Source organism: Salminus brasiliensis, chromosome 25 (assembly GCF_030463535.1).
Source record: "Salminus brasiliensis chromosome 25, fSalBra1.hap2, whole genome shotgun sequence".
NCBI classification, from domain to species: domain Eukaryota; kingdom Metazoa; phylum Chordata; class Actinopteri; order Characiformes; family Bryconidae; genus Salminus; species Salminus brasiliensis.
Window position 1 is genome coordinate 25,828,938 of NC_132902.1, and position 23,796 is coordinate 25,852,733.

The window sequence follows — 23,796 nt, forward strand, 5'->3', positions numbered from 1 at the left end:
TATGTTACCCATACAAGGAATTTGTCTTGGTGAGAGCAACACGTATGACAAGTAACAAAGAAACACAGAACACAGTCTTAAACTAAAGGAAAATTACACTAAACAATAAATAGGGTAGGGGATAAATTAAAAAAAAGTAGAAAGTACTAAAGGTAATAAAGGTAATAAAGAGCTGAAAGATGTATTTACAGAAAAGAAAAGAACATCTGTACAGGTGTGCAAATAGTCATAGTGCAAAATAGGCAGAGTGCAAATAGCTGTTCAGTCCGGTTTGGTACAGTTCAGTTGTAAGTTTAGAGGTTTACAGTGGGAGGTGACCACTGTGATTGAGGAGCGCTACAGCTCTGGGGAAGAAGCTGTTAGCATGACGTGTTGTGCTGGTTTTGATGGACCGCAGTCTTCTACCCGAGGGGAGTGTCTGGAAGAGGAGGTGTCCAGGATGTGAGGGGTCAGATGTAATCTAGCCAGCCCGCTTCCTCATCCTGCTGGAGTAGATCTGCTGAAGTGATGGCAGGTTACGTCCAATGATCCTCTCTGCTGTCCTGATGATGCGCTGGAGTTTGGTTCTTTCTTGTGAGGTGGAGGAACCAAACCAGATAGTTATGGAGGCTGTGATAATGGACTCGATGATCGCTGTGTAGAACTGGATCATCAGGGTCTGTGGCAGGTTGAATTTCTTGAGCTGTCTCAAGAAGTACATTCTTTGTTGAGCTTTCTTGATGATGGAGAGGGTGTTTTCCTCCCATTTCAAGTCTCTGGAAATGGTGGTGCCCAGGAACTTGAGTGACTCCACCATTGATACTGCAGTGTTGTTGATGTGGAGGGGGGGAAGGGTGGGTGGATTGCGTCGGAAGTCCACCACCATCTCTACAGTCTTTTCTGTGTTTAGCAGCAGGTGGTTGTTGCTGCACCAGGACACCAGCTGCTCAATTTCCTTTCTGTAAGCAGACTCATCACCGTTGGCTATGAGGCCCACCACAGTGGAGTCATCTGCAAATTTCAGGATCTTTACAGCTGGATCTTTGGAGACACAGTCATTAGTGTAGAGTAGTGTAGTGTAGTGTAGTGTAGTGTCATTAGTGTTCATTTAATCTTCTCATCCACTTGTAACACACACATACACACACACAAACACACACACACACACACACACACACACACACACACACACACACACACTCTTTTAGTCATTTAGCCATTTCACCAAGCAGCATGGTTTTAGGGGGTGGGATGAAACCAGAGATAGCTACACACACAGAGTTTGATCTCATGGTGAGAATGAATGTTAATGATACTGGTCTAATGCTGATTCTGCACTGTGCTATAATACACTATGGTATGGTGCACTGCAGTAGAGTATAATAGCCTGAATTTATAATAAGATTTAAATGGGAATCTTGTAGAAATGTCTGCAGTATTACTGTAGAGCTATTTCAAATAATCTGTGTTGTTTTAATTGTTGTAAAATTATTTTATTTGAGTTACAGTTACTTTAATAGACTATTACTGAAATAGAAGTGAAAGTGAATGTTTGAAACTGTGCTCATGTGTGAGAGAAAGCCTGTCTGACCTTAAACCCACTTATCTCACTCAGTGAAAGTAAAAGTACAGATGTGTACAGAGGGGTAAAACTCTCAGTACTTTGACTCTGTTATACTGAGCTTTGATTAAAGACTCATAAACAGGCGAAGATTCCTTTAGATTAATCACTGGTAACCTAATTCTGTAAATACTCGTCAACAGGGTTGTGTAGATGTCTTCAATAAGATATGGTCGTTACTTCTCAAATATAGAGTTAAAAGATGGAAGCCTTACTTCTGACCTCATTGCAAAACAAAAGAATAACTCATTGGACACAATCATCAAAGGGTAATTTGGGAAAACAAAGAACAGAATTTCATGAAAAGAACACCTACCCAACTGTGAAGCATGGGGGTGGCTGTACCATGCTTTGAGGTTGTGTTGCAGCCAGTGGCATTAGCAATATTCTAATATAAATATCAGCAAACCCTGGATTCACTTTTCACACCATCTATTAAAATGCTGAAGCTGTTTCTACAGCAGGGTCATGATCCTAAATATTCCTCAGAACCACCCTGGACTTCTGCAGTAGCTCCAACAGTCCCTGACCCAATCCTACATGTCTTTAACTAGCTGTGCAGCAAGACGAAATCTCAGAACTAGCAGAACTAAAGGACAAACCCAACCAGACGATCAGAACAGACCTTTAGCTACAGAGAGTGTCTGCAGGCTGGGTGTTCTGCTAAAGGCTGTGTTAGCCAAAGTTGTCCAAGGATGACCAGTCGTTTGTAGAAGACTGTAGCACTGACACCTTAGCCGGGTTAGCTCTGCATGTTGAGTGTAATGATACAGAGCATCTTTCTCTTATTTTACAGTGAGAGCTGTTCTGTCCTGGATATGGAGCACAGGTGAGGTCACGCTACAGGGCATAAGATTAAATATCAGGAGGATAAATCATATTTGTTATATTATGTATATTTTTATATAAATGAACCCTTTCTTTATCTTTATTAACCATTTCTGATGTTCTTCAGTCAACTGGATCCTCTGTGGCCTCCCAGACATGGTCTTTGGGGTTGGTATTTCTTAAATGCTTTGACTGAAAAACTAAATCACCTATGACTTACTACATACACAATATGGACAAAAGTATTGGGACACCAGGGAAGGCTTTCTACTGTAACTGTTTACAGTTTACAGTTTAACCACTTTCTGTAAATTCTTGTCAACAGGCTTGTGTATATCTCCTTCAAACGATGTGGTCATTACTGGACAAAGGTGAGCGCCACCTATAGGCTGCAGACTATAGTTGAAGTTTATACAGGTGGTTTTATTGTATTATTATGTATTATTTTTCAGTAGAGGGCAGTTCTGTAGAGGGTATGGGGCACTGAGTGAGCTCCCTCTACAGGCCGTGCAGCTGAACTGCTAACAGCAGAATGTGCCTGACCATTTCATTTAATCTTCTCATCCACTTGTCCTGATCAGGGTCAGAGTGGGACCAGAGGCTATCCAGAAACACTGGACGTGAGTCAGGAAGACACCCTGGACAGAACGCGAGTCTATCACATGGTAACACACACACACACACACACACACACACACACACACACACACACACACACACACACACTCTTTTAGTCATTTAGCCATTTCACCAAGCAGCATGGTTTTAGGGGGTGGGATGAAACCAGAGATAGCTACACACACAGAGTTTGATCTCATGGTGAGAATGAATGTTAATGATACTGGTCTAATGCTGATTCTGCACTGTGCTATAATACACTATGGTATGGTGCACTGCAGTAGAGTATAATAGCCTGAATTTATAATAAGATTTAAATGGGAATCTTGTAGAAATGTCTGCAGTATTACTGTAGAGCTATTTCAAATAATCTGTGTTGTTTTAATTGTTGCAAAATTCTTTTATTTGAGTTACAGTTACTTTAATAGACTATTACTGAAATAGAAGTGAAAGTGAATGTTTGAAACTGTGCTCATGTGTGAGAGAAGGCCTGTCTGACCTTAAACCCACTTATCTCACTTAGTGAAAGTAAAAGTACAGATGTGTACAGAGGGGTAAAACTCTCAGTACTTTGACTCTGTTATACTGAGCTTTGATTAAGGACTCATAAACAGGCGAAGATTCCTTTAGATTAATCACTGGTAACCTAATTCTGTAAATACTCGTCAACAGGGTTGTGTAGATGTCTTCAATAAGATATGGTCGTTACTTCTCAAATATAGAGTTAAAAGACGGAAGCCTTACTTCTGACCTCATTGCAAAACAAAAGAATAACTCATTGGACACAATCATCAAAGGGTAATTTGGGAAAACAAAGAACAGAATTTCATGAAAAGAACACCTACCCAACTGTGAAGCATGGGGGTGGCTGTACCATGCTTTGAGGTTGTGTTGCAGACAGTGGCATTAGCAATATTCTAATACATATATCAGCAAACCCTGGATTCACATTTCACACCGTCTATTAAAATGCTTATGTACAGAGTGGTAAAACTCTCAGTACTTTGACCCTGTTATACTGAACTTTTACTAAAGACTCATAAACAGGCGAAGATTCGTTTACATTGTTAACCTAATTTTGTAAATACTCGTCACCAGGGTTGTGTAGATGTCTTCAAAAGTGATGAGCGCCCTCTACAGACTGTAGAGTATAATGTGCTGCTGTGTTGGATGGAAAGGGTGGAAATAGAGAGATATAAAACAGTATGGTCCATCTGGAGAGCCCTGAGGATCGAGGTTTGAGATGTAGGTTCGAGATGCTGTAGAAGTAGTGGCATTGGGATGTGTCTTACCTCTGCTTTTAGAGTCTACACAGGTAGACAGGTCTGTTATGGTTATGGGAAACAGGTGAGCTCCCCCTACAGGTTGTACAGCTGACATTCTAACACACAACACATGCACTCTTATTCACTTATGTTTCAGTTGTTGGGTCGGGATCAATCAATTATCACCTCATGGTCTTTGGAAATGACCTTAATTGTCACGAAGCATTCATCAGAAATCTTGAGATCAAGGCTGATCTATGCAAGCAACCACGTGTGGATGGGAGCGACGTCATCATAGCTTTTGTCCCCATCACGTCTCGAGCTGGAACGGACATTGAAGCTGCTCTTCAGAAGATTCCAGGTAATCATCTAGCATATAAATAATCTCTGAGCTTCAGATTTGGCAGTTTATTACCCTCTATATTCTGTGTTTCCTTACAGTGGCTCGACCTGTGGTTCTAGTGGTGCTCCACCACACATTTGATCCGTATTTCGTGGCTCCAGACAGCAGACTGTGTGTTAACAGGGGAGATGTGTTCACAGTGGACTGCCTGTTTCATGAAGACCAAGGCCTGCTGAGATGCTACCATAACGAAGAAGCCCTGAAAACAACAGTAGACTATCTGAGTGGCTTTAGGAGGAGGCCCAGGATGGCCTTGTAGTGACAGGTAGAGTGAATAAAACTGATGATCTGGCCAGTGAACAGTCAGGTCTTGAAGGTGATGTGTTGAAGCAAGTGAAATGGGACAAGAACCAAACTGTGTTGACTAGACGACTGGGTCAGAACATCTCCAAAACATGGAAATAGGGAAATACATTAAATTAAATTAAATTAAAATAAATTAAATTAAATTAAATTAAATTAAATTAAATTAAATTAAGCAAAAATACACAGAGTATCTCTGCCAAAAATCTAGCTTAATTTTTCTACTTTATTATTTGGATTTAGATTTGTATCCCTGGACCCGGGCTATTTAATCAACCCTTAATAAGGTCCAGTTAGAGAAAATCAAGCCAAGGCCCAGAACATCTTCCAGAACTTCCATTACGATTCAGCCTTGTTTTAATAGAGTGACCCAAAAACCTTCAAAACACTTACTGACATCTTAGTGTTTTACACCATGGCACTTAGACTGTATGTGTGTGTGGATTAAATAACAATAAAAGAGATCTGCTGAGCGCCCCCTAGGGGCTATAGAGCTGAGATGACAAGATACTGTAAGGCAAAACATGTCTAAATGAAAGGGAAAGTCACCTTCTATTTGTTTATGGCACTGACAACAGGGTCACAGTCTAGTTTTCACATGGGCCAGGGAGCTTGCTTGTAAGTGTGTCGTGGTCAGTTGCCTTTGTGTTGATTTTTCACATCATGATACTTTCATATGTGTCACAATATTTATTTTCCGTGAAGTATAATAGGTTGAAATAGACACAAAGCTCTGGTAGTGCCTAATTAAAAATAAATATGCATATGTCAAACATTAGCTACATTGCCTTTGAGATGTAGACAAGTAATAAAATAATAATGTTAATAAATGTGTAGTAATTGCCTATATATGCTGTCACACAAAAAACTTGTATCTATAATATGAATCTGGCAATTGTTCTTTATATTTAACCAGAATTTCATGATGAATGGACCAATAGAAATGCTTCAAAATGACTTGGAATAAAATATGTTTACATTGACTTCCCATCTATTATTAATTATCTTCATATCTATTGTTAGTATCTAATAAAAAACATGGTCTTTGATGTGTTTCCGTCTGTAATTTCATGTGTGAGGTAAATTGGCTCAGCAGGCTTTGCTTTGATCTGTCCCAACATGACCACTTCTACACTTGACTCACTTCACTAATGAGTGCACTTCTATTTTGTGCACTATGTAGTGTGGGAGTGTGCGGTTTAGGACGCAACCTTAGTGAAATTTGCCACATGCCACCAAATTAATTTTTTGGCAGGTTTTTTGCAACATTTCTGGCATCGACAAACTGTTTTGTCAACATTCAGTGAATATTACAAATAATTTATGTTTCTGTACCCGACATCAGCAGACTTTAGAAAACCTTTGTTGTGAAAAATCCCAGCTATTGATTATTTTTCAGTGTTTCGGACGCTGTACTTAATGCACTTCAGTTCTTCATAAGTTCAGTCTAACAGGACTAATTATGCTCACATTGTAACCTGTAGTAAGTCTGATGTAACATAGCTTACATTAGTCCACCACTAATGTTTTTTTTTATCAGTTATCCATCCTTTCCCACCTCCTCACCTGTCTGTTTCAGGTACCTGCTTCACTAACTGTCAATTACAGTGATTTATACTGATGTATATATACACATCCTACATCTGTGTATATATATATATATATACTGATGTAGGATATATACATCAGTATATATCATAAACAGGGTAGTCTAGGTGATTTACTCACCTCTGCACTGTCTAGCCAGTGAACAGTAGTCTCTGTGTTTGCATCTGAGAGACACATGCTGACCAAATTGGTTAATTGTCAGGACTGTTTAATCTAGAGGAGGTTTAAAAAAACCACTGGTACAGTGGGGCGCCACAAAAGTTTGGGCACCACTGGTCAAATGACATGTATTGCTGAAGTACCAAAAATGTACACAATCTACACTTAAAAACACTAACTGTTTAATTGAACTATTTAAGAATTCTGCATAATATAAACATGTACATTTATGACCTGAATTTACAGTAAATTCAGCAAATAGTCATTTCATCATTACGTAATAATTTTTAATTACTGTATATGACCTTTCTTAAAATTCAGTGGACATTTCAGAAGTCCACAACAGCCTCCAGGCATCAGCATATCAAATATCAAATAATAAAAACCTTCCATGTAATGCCAGGTAGATGTGAATAAACCATGTAAATATTACCGGGCTTTGTCTTTCTTCTGTTCCTAACACTGACACCAGGATTCCCAGCATTCCCACCACTTACAGGACACAACACAGATGTACAGCTCAAGATATCTTAAGGATTCAGAGCAGGAGGAGAAGTGTATTATACGCAATTATTATTGATACGTATTAGTAAGGTGTGTAAAACATCACACGGAGGCCTTTCATTGCTACAAAACTAAGAAATGTTAGTTAATTATGTCAGATTAAGAGGATCATGGCTGTTGAATGACACACACTTTAGTTAAATATAGCTGGTTAGGAAGGGATATACCCTCCCAGGGCTGTTGCAGCGCTAGACGACTGGGTCAAAACATCCTATGAACATAAGGCAGGTCTTGTGGGGTGTTCCCGGGGAATTGTGATGGTGAGTACCTAGCAAAAGTGCTCCAAGGAAGATCATTGATGCTCAACTAACAGGGCTTAAAGGATCTGCTGCTACCGTTTTTTTGATAATGTCTTGGTGCCAGATACCACAGGGCACATCAGAGGTCTTGTGGAGCCCATACCTCAAAAGGTCAGAGCTGTTTTAGTGGCACGAGTGGGACCTACACAGTATAAGGCAGGTGGTTTTAATGTTATGGCTGATTAGTGTATAACAGAGTAAAATGCTAGTGTGAATGGGTGGAGCTGGATTTTGGTAGAGGTAAAAAAAAAGAGAGATACTAGGTTTACTATGTTCTAACAGTCATAATATAATATTTTACTACTATATAATTATTACCACTATTAATAATAATAAATGCTATGAAACTAATATGTACCATGTCATTTGAGGGTGAGAAATTAATTGAAGTGTGGGCCAACATACAGGTCCTAAAGGGTTAATACAAGTTGAAACCTCCCAAATCTGCAAATCTACTGAACATAGACACAGTCTATAGCTGGCTATGTGCTGGCTGGTGGTAGAGCAGAGATATACAGTATAGGACAGTTCCAAAGGAGTGGGACTCATCGTCAGCCTGGTTCCAAACAGGTTCCATACAGGGTTCTGGCTCTTTAACAAGTGGGCTTGTAATCTCTTCAGGGAACCTGATGATCGCCTGTGGAAAAAGTGAAAGTGAAAGTAAAAGGCTTTCAGTCTCAGAACTCGCCACAGCCAGCCTGCAGGAGCCTGCACCGTCCAGCCAAATCCACCAACATTCATTCTGAGGTTTGTGAATCTTCTCCATCTGCTGTGCTTTTTATCATCTCTAATAGAGTATTTTAGCTCGTGTTCAAAGAAGAATGACGTCAGCTTTAGGCTGAACCTTTTTATACCGTGTCGATCCACTGCTGTTTCTTTTGTCTTACTGGGGCAGAGGCTGTCAATCTCAGTGTGCTCATACAGAGAGCAGTGAAGGGGCTGGGTGGTGATCCTAAAGCAGTGGATACACAAATAAATGAATGTTGTAGGTTTTACACTTAACTGAGCTGTTCTGATGAAATACAGCAGGTTATCTTTGCTTATTCTCTTTAGGTTGACCTTTACACTGGACTATATATATATATATATATATATATATATATATATATATATATATATATATATATATGGGGTATGTCGTTGCTGTCCTGCAAAAGAAATTGGAATTTTATGATGAATGGACCAATAGAAATACTCTACTAGAAAAATTATATATTTCAAAAAAGCCCCTATATACATTTATATACATACAATATTAATAATAATGATAATAATGAATAGAACAAAATAAAAAAATATGCATTTTAACCTGACCAGAGATGAAAGGCTCCCTGGACATTTCCATTGTGCTGTGTGTTGGTCAGGGTAATATATATATAAAATAAAGTAATATATGTATAAGACCCTGAAACAGGGTCTTATACACTGCTGCAATAGAGTCCTACACACTGCTGACACAGGCATTATTGATCACCAACAAGTACGTATATTTATTTAAAATGAACATTTTAGATTTTTTCTAAATTTAAGTGCTAATTCATTCATTCCTGCACAGAGTAATATTACAACACAATAATATATAATTATAGATCAATATAGGTAATAGATCATTAAATAATTAACTACAAACTCTTTTATACATACTCAAGTTTTTTCCCACTTGTATGTGCAGCCACACAAACGAATAGAGCTCAGTGCAGTAGACTGCCATGTGTATTATGCTGGTTGGAATCATGTAAACAAAGCCAACACACTTGATTTTTATCTAAAGCAGATCCTGGTAGTAACTTCCTTTTTTTTAATCCCCAGAATCCCATATGGAGAACTTTGCCCTGCTGGTGTTTGGGACTACTTTATATTCCCACCTAACCTTCATAGAACAGCTGAAAAAACAGATTAGACTCAGGGCAGTGACTTCGATTGATGAGAGTCACATCATCATTGCTTTTGTCGCCATCGCATCTCGGGCTGGAACTGACATCGAAGCTGCTCTGCAAAAGATCCCACAATGTAAGAACAGAAAGAACGGTTGAGTTTGGGTCAGAAAAATAAATAAATAAATAAAATGAAAGATATATATCTGACAATATATCATCAATATATATCAGATAATTTATAGATCAGGATCACCCTGAAACTAACCCCAGACATTAGTACATTAGTACATTCGTGATACACCTCAGATCTGGAGTTGACTGAGCAGACAGCAGTAAATACAGTACACTGGTACCTTGTTTATCTCTCTCTCTCTCTTTCTCTCTCTCTCTCTCTCTTCCAGCGTCCCGGCCTGTTGTTCTAGTGGTGCTTCACCACACATTTGACCATTATTTCCTGGCTCCAGACAGCCGACTGTGTGTTAAAAGGAAAGATGTGTTTACTGTGGACTGCCTGTTTCATGAAGATAAAGGCCTGCTGAGGTGTCAGCACAACGACAATGCTCTGGAATCCGTTACTGATCATCTGCTCTCTAAAGGAGCTTCAGTCTGCCAGGTAAAAAACAACAAAAAAACATGTATATATATATATATAGAATTTCAAAATGCACAGAAGTATTGGGACACCTACACTTTTTACCTACAGGAGCCCATAGGCATTATTAATCTGGAGCTGGTCCTCCTTTACTCTAAGCTCTACCAGCAGCAGCAGCAGGTCTGGAGCTCTGCTGCAGTTACTGATGGAGGAAGATCTAGGAGGGAGGAGATTTCACCAGCTGACTTGTTGTTGTAGTTGGTGCAGTGGTGTCTCCTATTACATACAGAACCATGCTGGAGTTCAGTGAGCTCTTCAGAACCTCCCGTTCTTTCACTGATGTGAGGAAGAAAGACTAGGGTTAGGACTAGGGGCTTGATTTTATACACCTGTGGTGATGGGACTGAATCAGACACCTGAATTCAATGATTAGGTGGGGTGTCCAAATACTTACACACTATACTATATATATATATTTAAGATGTTTTAAGGTGATGTGTATGTGGTTATGTCTACATTCTTGTTCCTTTTTTTTTTTCAGGGACAGCAGATGAATAGGCCTCAGCCTTCTTCTCAGAACCTGCAGCCGTTCCTTCCACAGAAAAAGATCCTTCTGTTTATTGTTTTAGAGACGATGATTGGCATGTTCATTGGCATGATTATTGGAGAATTAGGGATTGTTGCTGGGCTCTTTCTAGGGATGTTTATTGGGGCGACCTTTGGGTACATTATTCACATCCGTCCTTATCGAAGACAACAACCTATAGACAGTCTCTCTGAGCCTTTGGTCTGATTACTCTGATTACTCAGAAAAACAACATCTGAAACTAAAGTAACAGTAAATGTAGATGTATATTACTGAATCTGCTGTGTGAGCTTGTGGAAGTCTATCTTTTGCTTATTTAGCTAATTGCTTATATTGCTTATATCTAATCCACTGTAATCAGCGTTTTTGCTTGTGCTGCTGTTGGAATCTAATCTGATCAGTGTATGAAAAATAAATCAATACATTAAACCTGTTTATGCTGTTGATTTTCTTTGTGTGAATGTGTCTCTAAACAGATTTTAGGCAGACCTGAGAAAATAATGGCCAGCAGGTGGCGTCTGCTTTCATGTTTTGTTGTTCTCTTACTCTTAATAAAAGGGCCCATGAGTAATGCCTTAGAATAAATACTTTTGCTTCCCTAAGGAACCATGTATGGAATAAAAACAACATGTGTGTGAGTGTCTGTAACGTTATAAAAGATTTAAAGAACCTTTATGTTATGATGAACATGATGTCATTTAGGAGTTTATCTTAGAGGTTCTTTACACTCGCACTTTACAATGATTCTCTCTGAAGCACAATGTTTTTTTAATAACATCAAAATTGGTTAATTTAATTTAATTTCATCTAAAACCTTTAGAGACATTTTATTAAATGTCTTTTTATATTTCATTATTTTGCATCTTATGTTGTGATGGTTGTGTTTTTCACACTCTTCACCATAAAATTGAGGTTTTGGCCTTCACCATGACATGAGATACAGGGAGGAACCTCTGTGGTTCCTGGCTTGAACATTAGTTTTTAAAAAAACAATAATTGGTCTAGAACATTTACATCATGAGTTAGCTTAACTTTATTTTATAATAAACAAAAAGAGGCCACCTAGGGTCCTGTGGCCACCAGTGGCCCCTCTTAACAACATCTAGGCTACTACTTAAGTTGCTATGTGGTCTCTATGGAGAAACTGCTTCCTCTAAGGTATTTCAGTGGGGATGCTATTGTACTTAAGGGGTTGCTATGGTATCTCATGTGGTTGCCATGGCATTTCTTAGTTTCATATTTATGTATTTAGGTATTTTTTGACATTATCAAGAGCAACTGACATATGAATCATGTTACACAGGTAAGAGAATGTAGAGTTAGGGGTTTTACCTACAGAGGAGGTGTCTCTGATGCTTCTGTGATATCGAGCAGCCTAACGCTTTAATCAGTCGTGATCATTCCTGCCTCCATGCATTACATCATATTTATATCTCTAATTTAGCAGATTTTTACTATTTGACAAAATGTAAATCTGGCAGATGTACCAGAATTTTGTGATGACTGAACCAATAGAATAAAAGTTTTTTACTTTTTTGCTTTTTTACTTCCATTAAAGGTTAGTATGTTTTTTCTCCTTCTCCTGTAAGTTGCTGTTTTGGAGTTACAGGGATTTTGACGGTGCCTACATGTTATAATTTTTATTTTCTAAAAGCTTAAAAGCTCTAAAATCTACAAACTTATGTTATATGTGCTTTCCATTAGTACTAGGAGGTAGTAAAGGAGGTATATTTAGAGCATGAATACTAAAGTGAAAGTGAAAGTGTTTCAGCTCTGCAATAAAGAGCAGAGGAAAACCAGACCAGTCTTGGAGAGAAGCACGACACACTCAGACTGCTGAAGCTGCAGAGACGAAATTCATCAACATGCCCCGAGGTTGGTAAATCTTCTTCCTTCGTAAATCCACTTTGGTGATGTGGTATAGACTTGTAGGTAGGCCTATATGTAGCTAGCGTCTTTTCTCTGGCATGGTGAGCTGGTTTGGGTGTGATGCCCATGGAAGGGCCTACCCAGGGGGGTATTATGGTATTAATTATGCTGCTACCTCTCTGGCTCTGCATGCCCTCCACATGCCTACAGCTATGCTGGACTCAATGCCAACTTAAGACTAGGCTCAGTCGACTGTAACCTCGGTTAGAAGCATGCATCATGACTCGACATTTTCCAACAGGCTTTAATTGAATCAGTATTCAGACAGGAATACAGTAAATACCCTCTTTCTTCAATCTGCAACTGTGTGTTTTTGTGTCCTTAGAATCACCTGTGCTGAAATTCTTCATGATGGTGTTTGGGAACACCCTTTATTCCCACATTACCTTCATGGACCGGCTCAGGGAACGCCTAAATCTCCAAAAAGTGACTTCAGAGGGTGACAGCGATGTCATTATTGCCTTTGTCGCTGTTGCATCTCGAGCTGGAACCGATATTGAAGCTGCTCTGCGGAGAATTCCATCAGGTAAGGAGGTTCCTTCAGGTCACCAAGTTCAGGTTGTACTCACAGTAGGTTATCTGGGCGCATTTCCTCCCCAAAGTCCAGTTCAATTGACTACGGGGGAGCACTGCACTGTGAACAGTGCCTGGGTCTGCTTGAAGAATTGGAAATTGAGCATGATGTCAGTGATGCCGCCTCTATTCAGATATTTTTTAATGTGCGGTACCATTAACAGGAAATTGCATAATCAATAAATCTAAAGCATTTTAGAGTGTCAAAAGTATTGACATTCATTCCTCATGTAGAAGTGAGTGGAGACACTAGGGTTTAAAAGACTTCTATAGAAGCTGAAGTATCAACTGAAGCTTTTCACTCCAGTAAAAGTGTAAAAGTACTGGTTTCAGAACGACTTCAAGTAGAAAAGTAAAAGTAATGGAAGGAAAACAAAGGCTGAAAGCTTAGGCCGTGCCACAGGGGTCTATAGTGCACTACCCCCCCCCTCCCCAAAACCCATTTCTCTAAAAGCCATAATGAGGAGAATGATCTAATAAAATATTGATGTTAAAAATGTTTGGCTGCACTAGGCTCCTGTTTCAGCTGCAGATCTGCCCATTGAAAATGAAGCATTTCAGTAATATCAGCTCTATTAAAGGAGCGTCTCTGTGCTCTACTGAGCATTAACATGAGCTTCATGGAGGAAAATATGAGGAGTCGTTGTCTAGAAGTTCTGTAAAGCTGCAGAAAGTCAGACTTCAGAGGCGTGTGATCAATAAGCTTTATTGGAATGTAAATGTGGGGCTCAGTCGGGACGTTTCACTGCAGCTCTCTTGAGTCTCTGCCACGGACACAGTCTTCATACTAGACTACAGACGTCTGCTGTGAGCTCGCTGGAGAGGGACGGGACGTGTGCAGGTGTGATGGATCCCTTATAAACCAATAGGGAGTCAGAATGGAGTCTGTTTATACTTCTCATCCAATCAGGATCAGACTCTCACTTTCCGGATGGAGAGATTTATCTGGAGAGGGTTTTTATTGATGACGAGCCGGAATGAAAACAAAGGGAAATGAAAAAGGAGGAACGAGGCTGTTTTTAAAATGTAAGGAGGAGAAAGTTCAGATAATTGGGTGAAAATGTAAGACAAATGTAAGAAAATGTAAGATGTTTGACACTTGACAAACAACTAGGCCTAGTATCAGTACACCCTTACTGCAGAGAACCAGAGTCACCCCAAACCACCCACCTCCCTGCTTCACCTTAATACTCCTCCACACACCTCAGATCTGGTGTGAACTAAGCAAATACAAGCTAATGTGTAAACCCCTTGACCTCTCTCATTCCCAGGGCACCAGGCTGTGGTTCTAGTGGTGCTCCACCACACATTTGATCCACATTTCGTGGCTCCAGACAGCAGAATGAATGTTAACAGGAGGAACGTGTTCACCGTGGACTGTCTGTACCATGAAGACCGAGGCCTGCTGAGCTGCCTGCACAACGACGAGGCTCTGGCAGCAGTTACCAGATACCTGAACGCTAAAGGAGCGCCCGTCCATTCACCTGTACATTTTGAGGTTTGTGTCCGTCATCATGTAAAGAGTTTAGATATACGATCTAATTCATTAGTATTTGAGTAATAGATGATTTAGGGGAACTGGGGTAGCCAGTTGGTCCGAACTCAGATGTTAGAAATTGTCTTATTTGATAAATGGTAAATAATGAGCTTCAGATTCCAGTAAGGTTAACTGGTTTTAGTTAGTAGATGTGGATATAAAAGCTTCTACAGTAAGAAATTGCAATGCTGGCTCACTGCTAACCAGGCTATCTGTATGCATAGACGCCCATTACAAACACAGCACAACTTGTGGACGCCCAGCAACCCAAACCACTGGGATAATCGGCATGACTAACAGAGTAAACCCCCAGCTTCAGATAAATCCTATAACTAGAGCCCAGTGCACTGGAGTTCTGCTACTGGTTCTAGCCCGTGCCTGGCATTAGGCATGGTGCCAGTAGGTCCATGTTTAGCTGCTCCAGCTTGAGAGTCTGATTACATTGACAGTACTGGGAAAGCTATGTGTGTGCGTTAGTATCTGTATTTGTGAGGTTACTGTGTCTTCTGTCTTCTGCTTTCGACTTTAGTCTCACTGTAGTTTTTTTTTTTTTGCAGGTCCCACAGGCTTTGTCTGACACCACCGAGTACCCACTTCATGTTTTTGTCATCGTTGGAGTTGCTGTTGCCATGCTTTTAGTGTGGATCACGGGTCAATATAACCTCACAATGCTCCTTCTTGGGGCGGGTATGGGGGCCGGTACTGGGTACCTTGCTTACCTTCTTTATCATAGATCACTAAACTCAGCAAAGATCTGCAGATAGGGTATATATATATTTAAAGCTTATTAAAGCCGGATACAGCCGGATACATCCGGAATTTACTAAATATCTTTGCTCAATACGCATAGCTTTTGCTTGTGACTGTAGTCTCAACTCTGTGATCAGTGATATTTCTCATACTCATATTAAAATGTCCTGTGTGGTTATTGTAAAGCATGTGAAAAATAAAGAATTACACTGAAAATAAACCCATTTCTGCTGCTGAAGCTTCAATGAGAAGGTCTATGTGGATTACAGACAGGCCTCATGAGATGAGATGGTCCACTGCTCCACGTAGAATTGATACCGGCGTGTTTGGAAAAGTTATTTAAAATCAAAAAGTATTGGGACACCCACACATTCCACTTATAGGCTTTAATAACACTCCATTCTAAACCCATAGGCGTTATTAATATGGAGCTGGTCCCCCTTTGCTGGTCTAAGCTGGTCTTTGATGGTCAAGGTAGTTGAAGATCTGGTCATGTGAGCAAAAACAGACCCTATGCTGGTAGGCTAGCTGTTTAGCTTTCTTAACCAGTATAGTGTATGTTACATTTGATTTTGGTCATGCTGGTCAAACAGCTTGTTTTTACTGGTCAAATAGCTTGATCTGTCTGGTCATGCTGGTCAACCAGCAAGGTCATACTGGTTGTCTTGTCAGAGCTAGGTCAGGCTCATTATGCTTGTAAACCAGCTAAACAGTCAAACTCACTAATCTAACTCAAATCAAGAGCCAAGTGGATTAACAAGCTTAATCGGCTTTAACTGCCCAGCCCAGTTTTTTCTTCAGGAGGGACGTGGCAATGGTGGCATCCTATTACAATGCCACGCTGGAATTCATTGAGCTCTTTAGAACCACCCATTCGTTCAGTGTCCCAATACTTTTGTCAATTTATTGTATGTAGCTGATACTTTTGAACCAATCAAGAAGAACATTTTGTTCATTAAACAAATTAAAATAATGTCTGTCAGACCCTACCTTTCTGTCCCATAATACCACTGGGACACATTTCATTGTCCTAGTCACCAGCTCTAGCTATAGATCTTGCAATCTTACCAAGTCGTGCCATTATACTCAGACTCACCCGAAGGGAATATCAGTCATGGGGCTCAGTCGGGATCAGTCGGGATCAGTCCTCATACCGGTAAGTGTAGGTCCTCATACCGGTAAGTGTAGGTGCTTTTTTGAACTTCCTTTTAAAACCAAAACGTCGTGTAATAAAAGGAACATCTAGTAGACGTACGAGAAAGTGAAAGTGGAAGCACTATAGCTGTGTAACAGAGACCGAGAGGTACAACACCGTCCACTCCTGGAGAGAAACCTGCCACGGCCAGACCGCTGAAGCTGCTGAATCCGTCCAGATCCGTCACCATGCCCCAAGGTGTGTGAGTCTTTATCTGCAGGGTTACGTAACTGCTGCTCTAACGTGCTGTAGATCAGCTGAGCTAGGGCTTCAATCTGCCGGTCTAGAGAATGAGGATGGGTTCTGCAGGTCTTCTCTAACCTGCTCTAGTGAGAGGAGCTGTGCTGCAGCAAACTGAGGCCGTGTTGAATTCGTGCAGCAGTGCAGGCTGATCTCCCTGCTGCTCTGTTCTCTGTTCATGATTTCATATTTACTGAATGGTCCAGTCGTCAGAGTCCAGTCTGGTGATAGTTTATGGGTTTCAGTCCACTGAACTGTTGTCTGGATGGCGTTCTTCTTCTCAGGCATGGTGAGCGGGTCTGCTCTGGGTTGCTGTAGGGTGTGATGCCCATAGAAAGAGCTTTTGTGGTATTGTGATATTAATTATGCTGGTAATTCTCTGAGGGGGTTTGGGATCAGCCTTTTTATACTAATTTAATGAATAAAATTAATAGAATAATATAAATAATAATAGCACATGTGTTTCAGACGCCTGAGAAACCTGTTTACTAACCTGCTCTACAGACTGAAGCCGTGCCTGTGTTTACACTGACCTCCTGGCAGTTACTTTATGAGACACTGCCCAACACCCCATTACTCCACCCCACCACCTCAACGCCCATATACTTCACCCCATTCTCCACAAGGCCTTATTACTCCACCCCATCTCCTCCATGTCCCATCACTCCACCCCATCACCTTAACGCCCCATTACTTCACCCCATCTGTGGTAGTGAACACACACACACACACACACTAGGGGCAGTGAGTACACACACCCAGAGCGGTGGGCAGCCAACTCCAGCGTCCAGGGAGCAGAAAGGGTAAAGGGTCAAGGGTTGCCAAGCCCGGGAATTGAACCCACAACCCAGTGGTGGCTAACCGCTGAGCCACTACTGCCCCACAATTACTCCACCCCATCTCTTTAATTTCCCATTACTCCACCCAACTTCCCATTTCTCCACCTCATCTCCTCAAAGCCCCATTTCTCTACCCCATCTCTTCAACTTCCCATTACTCCACTTTATCTCCTCAATTCCCCAGTTCCTCAATATCCCTTTACTCCACCCTATCTTCTCAACTCCCCATCTCCTCAATGCCCCATTACTCCACCGCAATACTACTCCCAGCCTTATTACTCCACCCCCTCTCCTCAATGCCCCATCTCCTCAACGTCCCATTACTCCTCCCCATGTCCTCGACATCCTATTACTTCACCCCATCTCCACAGTAGCATATTACACCACCCGTCTCCCCAATACCCCATTACTCCACTCTCATGTCCACAATGCCCCATTATTCTACCTTATCTACTCAACGCTTCATCTCCTCAATGAAACATGCTAATACAAGTCTACTGTCACGTCTGTCAGAAGCTCCTCCATGACTCTTCACTCAATCACAGACAATATCCTCTTTCTCCAACCTGCAACTGTGTGTTTTTGTGCCCTTAGAATCACCTGTGCTGAAGTTCTTCATGATGGTGTTTGGGAACGCCTTTTATTCCCACATGCACTTTATAGATCGGCTTGGGGAGCGTCTTCATCTCAAAGAAGCTGTTTCAGAAGATAACTGCAATGTCATTATTGCTTTTGTCGCTGTTGCATCTCGAGCTGGGACGGATATTGAAGCTGCTCTTCAGGAAATTCCAGCATGTAAGGGTGTTCCTTAAGTTCCTACAGTTTGCTTGGTTCACAGAGAGGCATAGACCTGAAGGAACATGAAGGAATGTAACCACTCTAGTTTACCGGTTAGATTTTATACAAAGGAGACCTTTTAGTTAGAACTTCTGAACAGTGATGAGTCCATTTATCTGATCTGATTATCAGCACAGAACCCACCCAATACGAGAGATGATCTTCAGTACTCAGAACAGTCCATTGGTACCTTGTTTAGCTCTCTCTTTTTCTCTCCCAGCGTCCCGACCTGTGGTTCTAGTGGTGCTCCACCACACTTTTGATCCACATTTCATCGCTCCAGACAGCCGACTGTGTGTTAACAGGGGTAACGTGTTCACTGTGGACTGCCTGTTTCATGAAGACCGAGGCCTGCTGAGATGTTTGCACAATGACGAGGCTCTGAAAGCAGTTACCAACCATCTGATCTCTAACGGGGCTTCAGCCAAGTCACAGGAAGGAATTCAACAGGGAATAAATGTAAATAAAAGATTATTTTCCTCATTATATAATAACTGCTGGGTGATTTTTTATTTGTCAGTATTTCCCAGAGAAACTACAGTGTGTGTTTTGTCTTTTACCAGCTCCTGCCAAGAAATCTGCAAGTAATCTCCACCCAGTGCCTGCAGCAGCTTTCACTAAGGAACAAAACAGTTATCACTGGGCTCATTATAGGTGTGGTTTCTGGGGGGTTTATTGGGCTTGTCGGGGTTGTGGCTGGGCTGTTTTTAGGGGGAGGTATTGGGGCGGTTAGTGGGTACCTTGTTCATTTCTGTCTTTATCAGAGAGAAATGGGCTCATCAAGTGTAACTATGGTGTAACTATGGAATATGCTATATGATTTTGCCCAGCCTGCATACTAATGTAGGGCTTACATGGATGGAATGTGGGCTAGGTGGATTCCAGCTGGGCTTGGTCCCATCGCGGCCCTATCGTTACAGCCCACCTTAATCTCACATGGGTCCCATCTAGGCTCCATGTGCAGTGTACAACCCAGATGTGGCCCATGTTTAACCCCTCCTGGCCCCATCAATGACCCTGGTGGGCATCCATATGGGAGGCCAATATGGAAGCAATGGACAAAATGTTCTGTTTCCCAGTTGGACTACCCATACAGGCCCCACACGGACATGTTATCTGTTATCTTCTCACTGTGGTTTAACATCACCATCTGTAATATATATATATAGCTCATGGCCTAAGAATGTTTCAACCAATGTTAAAGTTAAAAAAGCCCTACTGTCATAAATATGTCTTTTATTAAACATTATGTGAAATATATATGACTAATTACTGAAAATACGTCTTGCTAAGATCTAAAGAGATTAGACGAATTTGTATAATCTGTACTGCACCAACAAATAATAATAATAATAATATGAGAAAGAAACGGGAAAATGTGTGGTGTGTATGACTGTGTATCCAAAGTGGTTGCTATGGTGTTCAAAATCAAAATCAAATTTTATTTGTCACATACATAATCATACACAGTATAACTTGCAGTGAAATGCTTTTTTGACAGTCTGCCCACATCAAGCTATACAATAAAAATCTACATTTAAACTTAACTAAACCTTAACTTAATGAAGTAAAGTGCAAAAGTGCAAAAGAAAAATAAAATAAAAATGAAGAAAATAAAAATAGAATAAGTTACATTTAAGTTAAAGAATAAAATATAAAAATATGAAAATATAGAAATAAGCATATATATATATATATATATGTATATATACATATATATACACACATACACACATACACATATGTACATATTTATCTGTATGTGAGTGTATGTGTGAGTTAAAAGAAATATTTTCATTATTGTCCGTAGTGTGTTTTCCGTGAGCCATGGTTGTGTATTGTAGTGAGTGAGGGTCCAGTTTGTGTATGTAGATACTTTGATTTAGTGTCCTAGTCCCTGTCCCCATTCAAGGCACAGATGGCTTGTGGAAAGAAGCTCCTCCTCATTCTCTCTGTGTTAGCCTTCAGGGTTCTTAAGCGTGAACCCTGCTAGGTGTTTGCTCATGTATTCCAGGTGCTGGCTCATTTTTGCTAGGCTGTTGCTACAGTGTTCAATGTGATTGCTAAGCTGAAATTTGGTTGCCATGGTATCTTAGCACGGTGGTTGCTAAGGTGTTGCTAGGTGGAGGTGTGTCATGTGCGTGGTTTCAGGTGCTGGCTAAATTATTGCTAGGCTGTTGCTACAGTGTTCAAAGTGATTGCTTAGCTGAAATTTGGTTGCCATGGTATCTTAGCACGGTGGTTGCTAAGGTGTTGCTAGGTAGTAGTGTGGCGTGTTTGCAGTGTCATCATCTTGTAATTATGAGAAAGTATCTCTGGATTATGAGATATTGTATAAAATAAAAATATTGCGTTGGAATTGACAGAACATCTAAATATCAATCAGAAATAATCAATTAATCAAGTTTCTCTGTGAAAGATTCTTAAACCTCAGTCTTTATAGAGACAAATTAATCAATCTGATATTTACATTTACAGCATTTAGATGATGCTTGTTACCAGAGTGACTTACAAGATTACTCGTATTACAGAGGTGGGCCAATTACCCAAGGACTCTTATTGGTGCAGCACTGCACACCACAGAGAATCGAACCCCAGCCTCCCATATGATAGTGGTAGCTCACTGGCAGGTATTGGCGTTATCGATTGCACCACACCGTGTTCTGACAAATCTCACAACAATAACAATGAATAGATACTTTCTCATAAATACAACATGGCGTCGTTTTATCTAAAGCTTGATAAGTTGTTTTGATGATGTAATAACCCATGATAACAAGATCTTTTATCATGATAATATGATGTTCATTAAAACATTCATAGATTTTCTTTTTGAAGTTTCATTATTACCCACATAATAAAACCTAACCTAAATAGGCTATTCTGTCTAATCATGTGTTGATTGACTAAGGGTGCCAACACTTTTGCACAATACTGTACATATGTAAATATATACAATTATCAGCTTATTAATAGGTTAAAGCTCTAAAACCTGCTTTCACTTTTACTGGTGCATTTACTTATATCTATTAGACGTACGGGAAAGTGAAAGTGGAAGCACTATAGCTGTGTAACAGAGACCGAGAGGTACAACACCGTCCACTCCTGGAGAGAAACCCGCCACGGCCAGACCGCTGAAGCTGCTGAATCCGTCCAGATCCGTCACCATGCCCCAAGGTGTGTGAGTCTTTATCTGCAGGGTTACGTAACTGCTGCTCTAACGTGCTGTAGATCAGCTGAGCTAGGGCTTCAATCTGCCGGTCTAGAGAATGAGGATGGGTTCTGCAGGTCTTCTCTAACCTGCTCTAGTGAGAGGAGCTGTGCTGCAGTAAACTGAGGCCGTGTTGAATTCGTGCAGCAGTGCAGGCTGATCTCCCTGCTGCTCTGTTCTCTGTTCATGATTTCATATTTACTGAACGGTCCAGTCCTCAGAGTCCAGTCTGGTGATGGTTTATGGGCTTCAGTCCACTGAACCGTTGTCTGGATGGCGTTCTTCTTCTCAGGCATGGTGAGCGGGTCTGCTCTGGGTTGCTGTAGGGTGTGATGCCCATAGAAAGAGCTTTTGTGGTATTGTGATATTAATTATGCTGGTAATTCTCTGGGGGGGTTTGGGATCAGCCTTTTTATACTAATTTAATGAATAAAATTAATAGAATAATATAAATAAAAATAGCACATGTGTTTCAGACGCCTGAGAAAACAGACCAGAGCCTTGCCTGTGTTTACACCCCATTACTCCACCTCACCACCTCAACGCCCATATACTTCACCCCATTCTCCTCCACGTCCCATTACTCCATCCCATCTACTCCACGTCCCATTACTTTACCCCATCTCCACAACACCCCATCTCCTCAACGTCCCATTACTTCACCCCATCTCCTCAATGCCTCATTACTCTACCCCATCTTTTAATGCCCCATTACTCCAGCCCCGTCTCCCCAACGTCCCATCACTCCAGGCTATCTTGTCAATGCCCCATTACTCCATCTCCACAACGTCCCATTACTTCACCCCATCTCCTCAAAGCCCCATTACTCCATCTCATCTCCACAACGGCCCATTTCTCCATCCCATCTCCTTAATGCCCTATTACTCTACCCCATCTCCAGAACACCCCATCTTTTTTATGCCTCATTACTCCAGCCCCATCTCCCCAACGTCCTATTTCTCCACTCCATCTCCTCAATGCCTCATTACTCTACCCCATCTCCAGAACACCCCATTTACTCAATGCCCCATTACTCCAGTCCCATCTCCCCAACACCTGTCACTCCACCACATTTACTCAATGCCCCATACTCCAGCTCCACCTCCGCAACACCCCATTATTCAGCCCCATCTCCACAATGCCCCATTACTTAATTATGCTGGTAATTCTCTGGGGGGTTTTGGGATCAGCTGTAATGAAGTAAAGCCTCCCTCACTAACTCAGCATGGTCTCTAATCGGAGAGGATTTTACATTTAAAGGAGCAGGAGATAATGACCCCGCCCTTTTTATACTAATTTAATGAAGGAATAAAATTAATAGAATATAATAAATAATAATAGCACGTGTGTTTCAGACGCCTGAGAAAACAGACCAGAGCCTTGCCTGTGTTTACACCCCATTACTCCACCTCACCACCTCAACGCCCATATACTTCACCCCATTCTCCTCAAGGCCTTATTACTCCACCCCATCTCCTCCACATCCCATCTACTCCACGTCCCATTACTCCACCCCATCTTTTAATGCCCCATTACTCCAGCCCCATCTCCCCAACGTCCTATTTCTCCACTCCATCTCCTCAATGCCTCATTACTCTACCCCATCTCCAGAACACCCCATTTACTCAATTCCCCATTACTCCAGTCCCATCTCCCCAACACCTGTCACTCTACCACATTTACTCAATGCCCCATTACTCCAGCTCCACCTCCGCAACACCCCATTATTCAGCCCCATCTCCACAATGCCCCATTACTCCACCACATCTACTTAACACCCCATTACTCCACCCATCTCTTTAATGCATATTTACTCCACCCCATCTCTTCAATGCCCCATTACTTTACCCCATCTTGTCAATGCCTTATTACTCCACCCTTATCTCCCAGATGAGACGGGGGTGGCTCAGCGATGACAGGACTATTGGGTTATTGACAACAGGGTTATGGGTTTTGCTAAGCTGCCACTGTCAGTCCATTCAT

At 41.1% G+C, this 23,796-nt stretch overlaps 2 protein-coding genes across 2 annotated transcripts in view; both read left to right on the forward strand.

The window, feature by feature from the left end:
- LOC140548008 (uncharacterized) overlaps window positions 1–6,028 on the forward strand; it is a 7,212-nt gene extending 1,184 nt beyond the window's left edge. Inside the window, exons 5-10 of the mRNA XM_072671351.1 lie at window positions 2,397–2,429; window positions 2,556–2,596; window positions 2,754–2,799; window positions 3,010–3,093; window positions 4,469–4,672; window positions 4,753–6,028. Coding sequence (XP_072527452.1) covers window positions 2,397–2,429; window positions 2,556–2,596; window positions 2,754–2,799; window positions 3,010–3,093; window positions 4,469–4,672; window positions 4,753–4,973 — 629 coding nt within the window. The 3' untranslated portion in view covers window positions 4,974–6,028. The remainder of the gene's footprint in view (window positions 1–2,396; window positions 2,430–2,555; window positions 2,597–2,753; window positions 2,800–3,009; window positions 3,094–4,468; window positions 4,673–4,752) is intronic.
- A 6,469-nt stretch (window positions 6,029–12,497) lies between these two features.
- Window positions 12,498–15,711, forward strand: LOC140548197 (uncharacterized). The gene is made up of 4 exons (XM_072671646.1): window positions 12,498–12,577; window positions 12,957–13,157; window positions 14,476–14,702; window positions 15,299–15,711. Exons 1-4 carry the CDS (start codon window positions 12,568–12,570, stop codon window positions 15,503–15,505), a joined length of 645 nt encoding a protein of 214 aa, XP_072527747.1. The 5' UTR covers window positions 12,498–12,567; the 3' UTR covers window positions 15,506–15,711.
- Window positions 15,712–23,796: the final 8,085 nt, after the last annotated feature.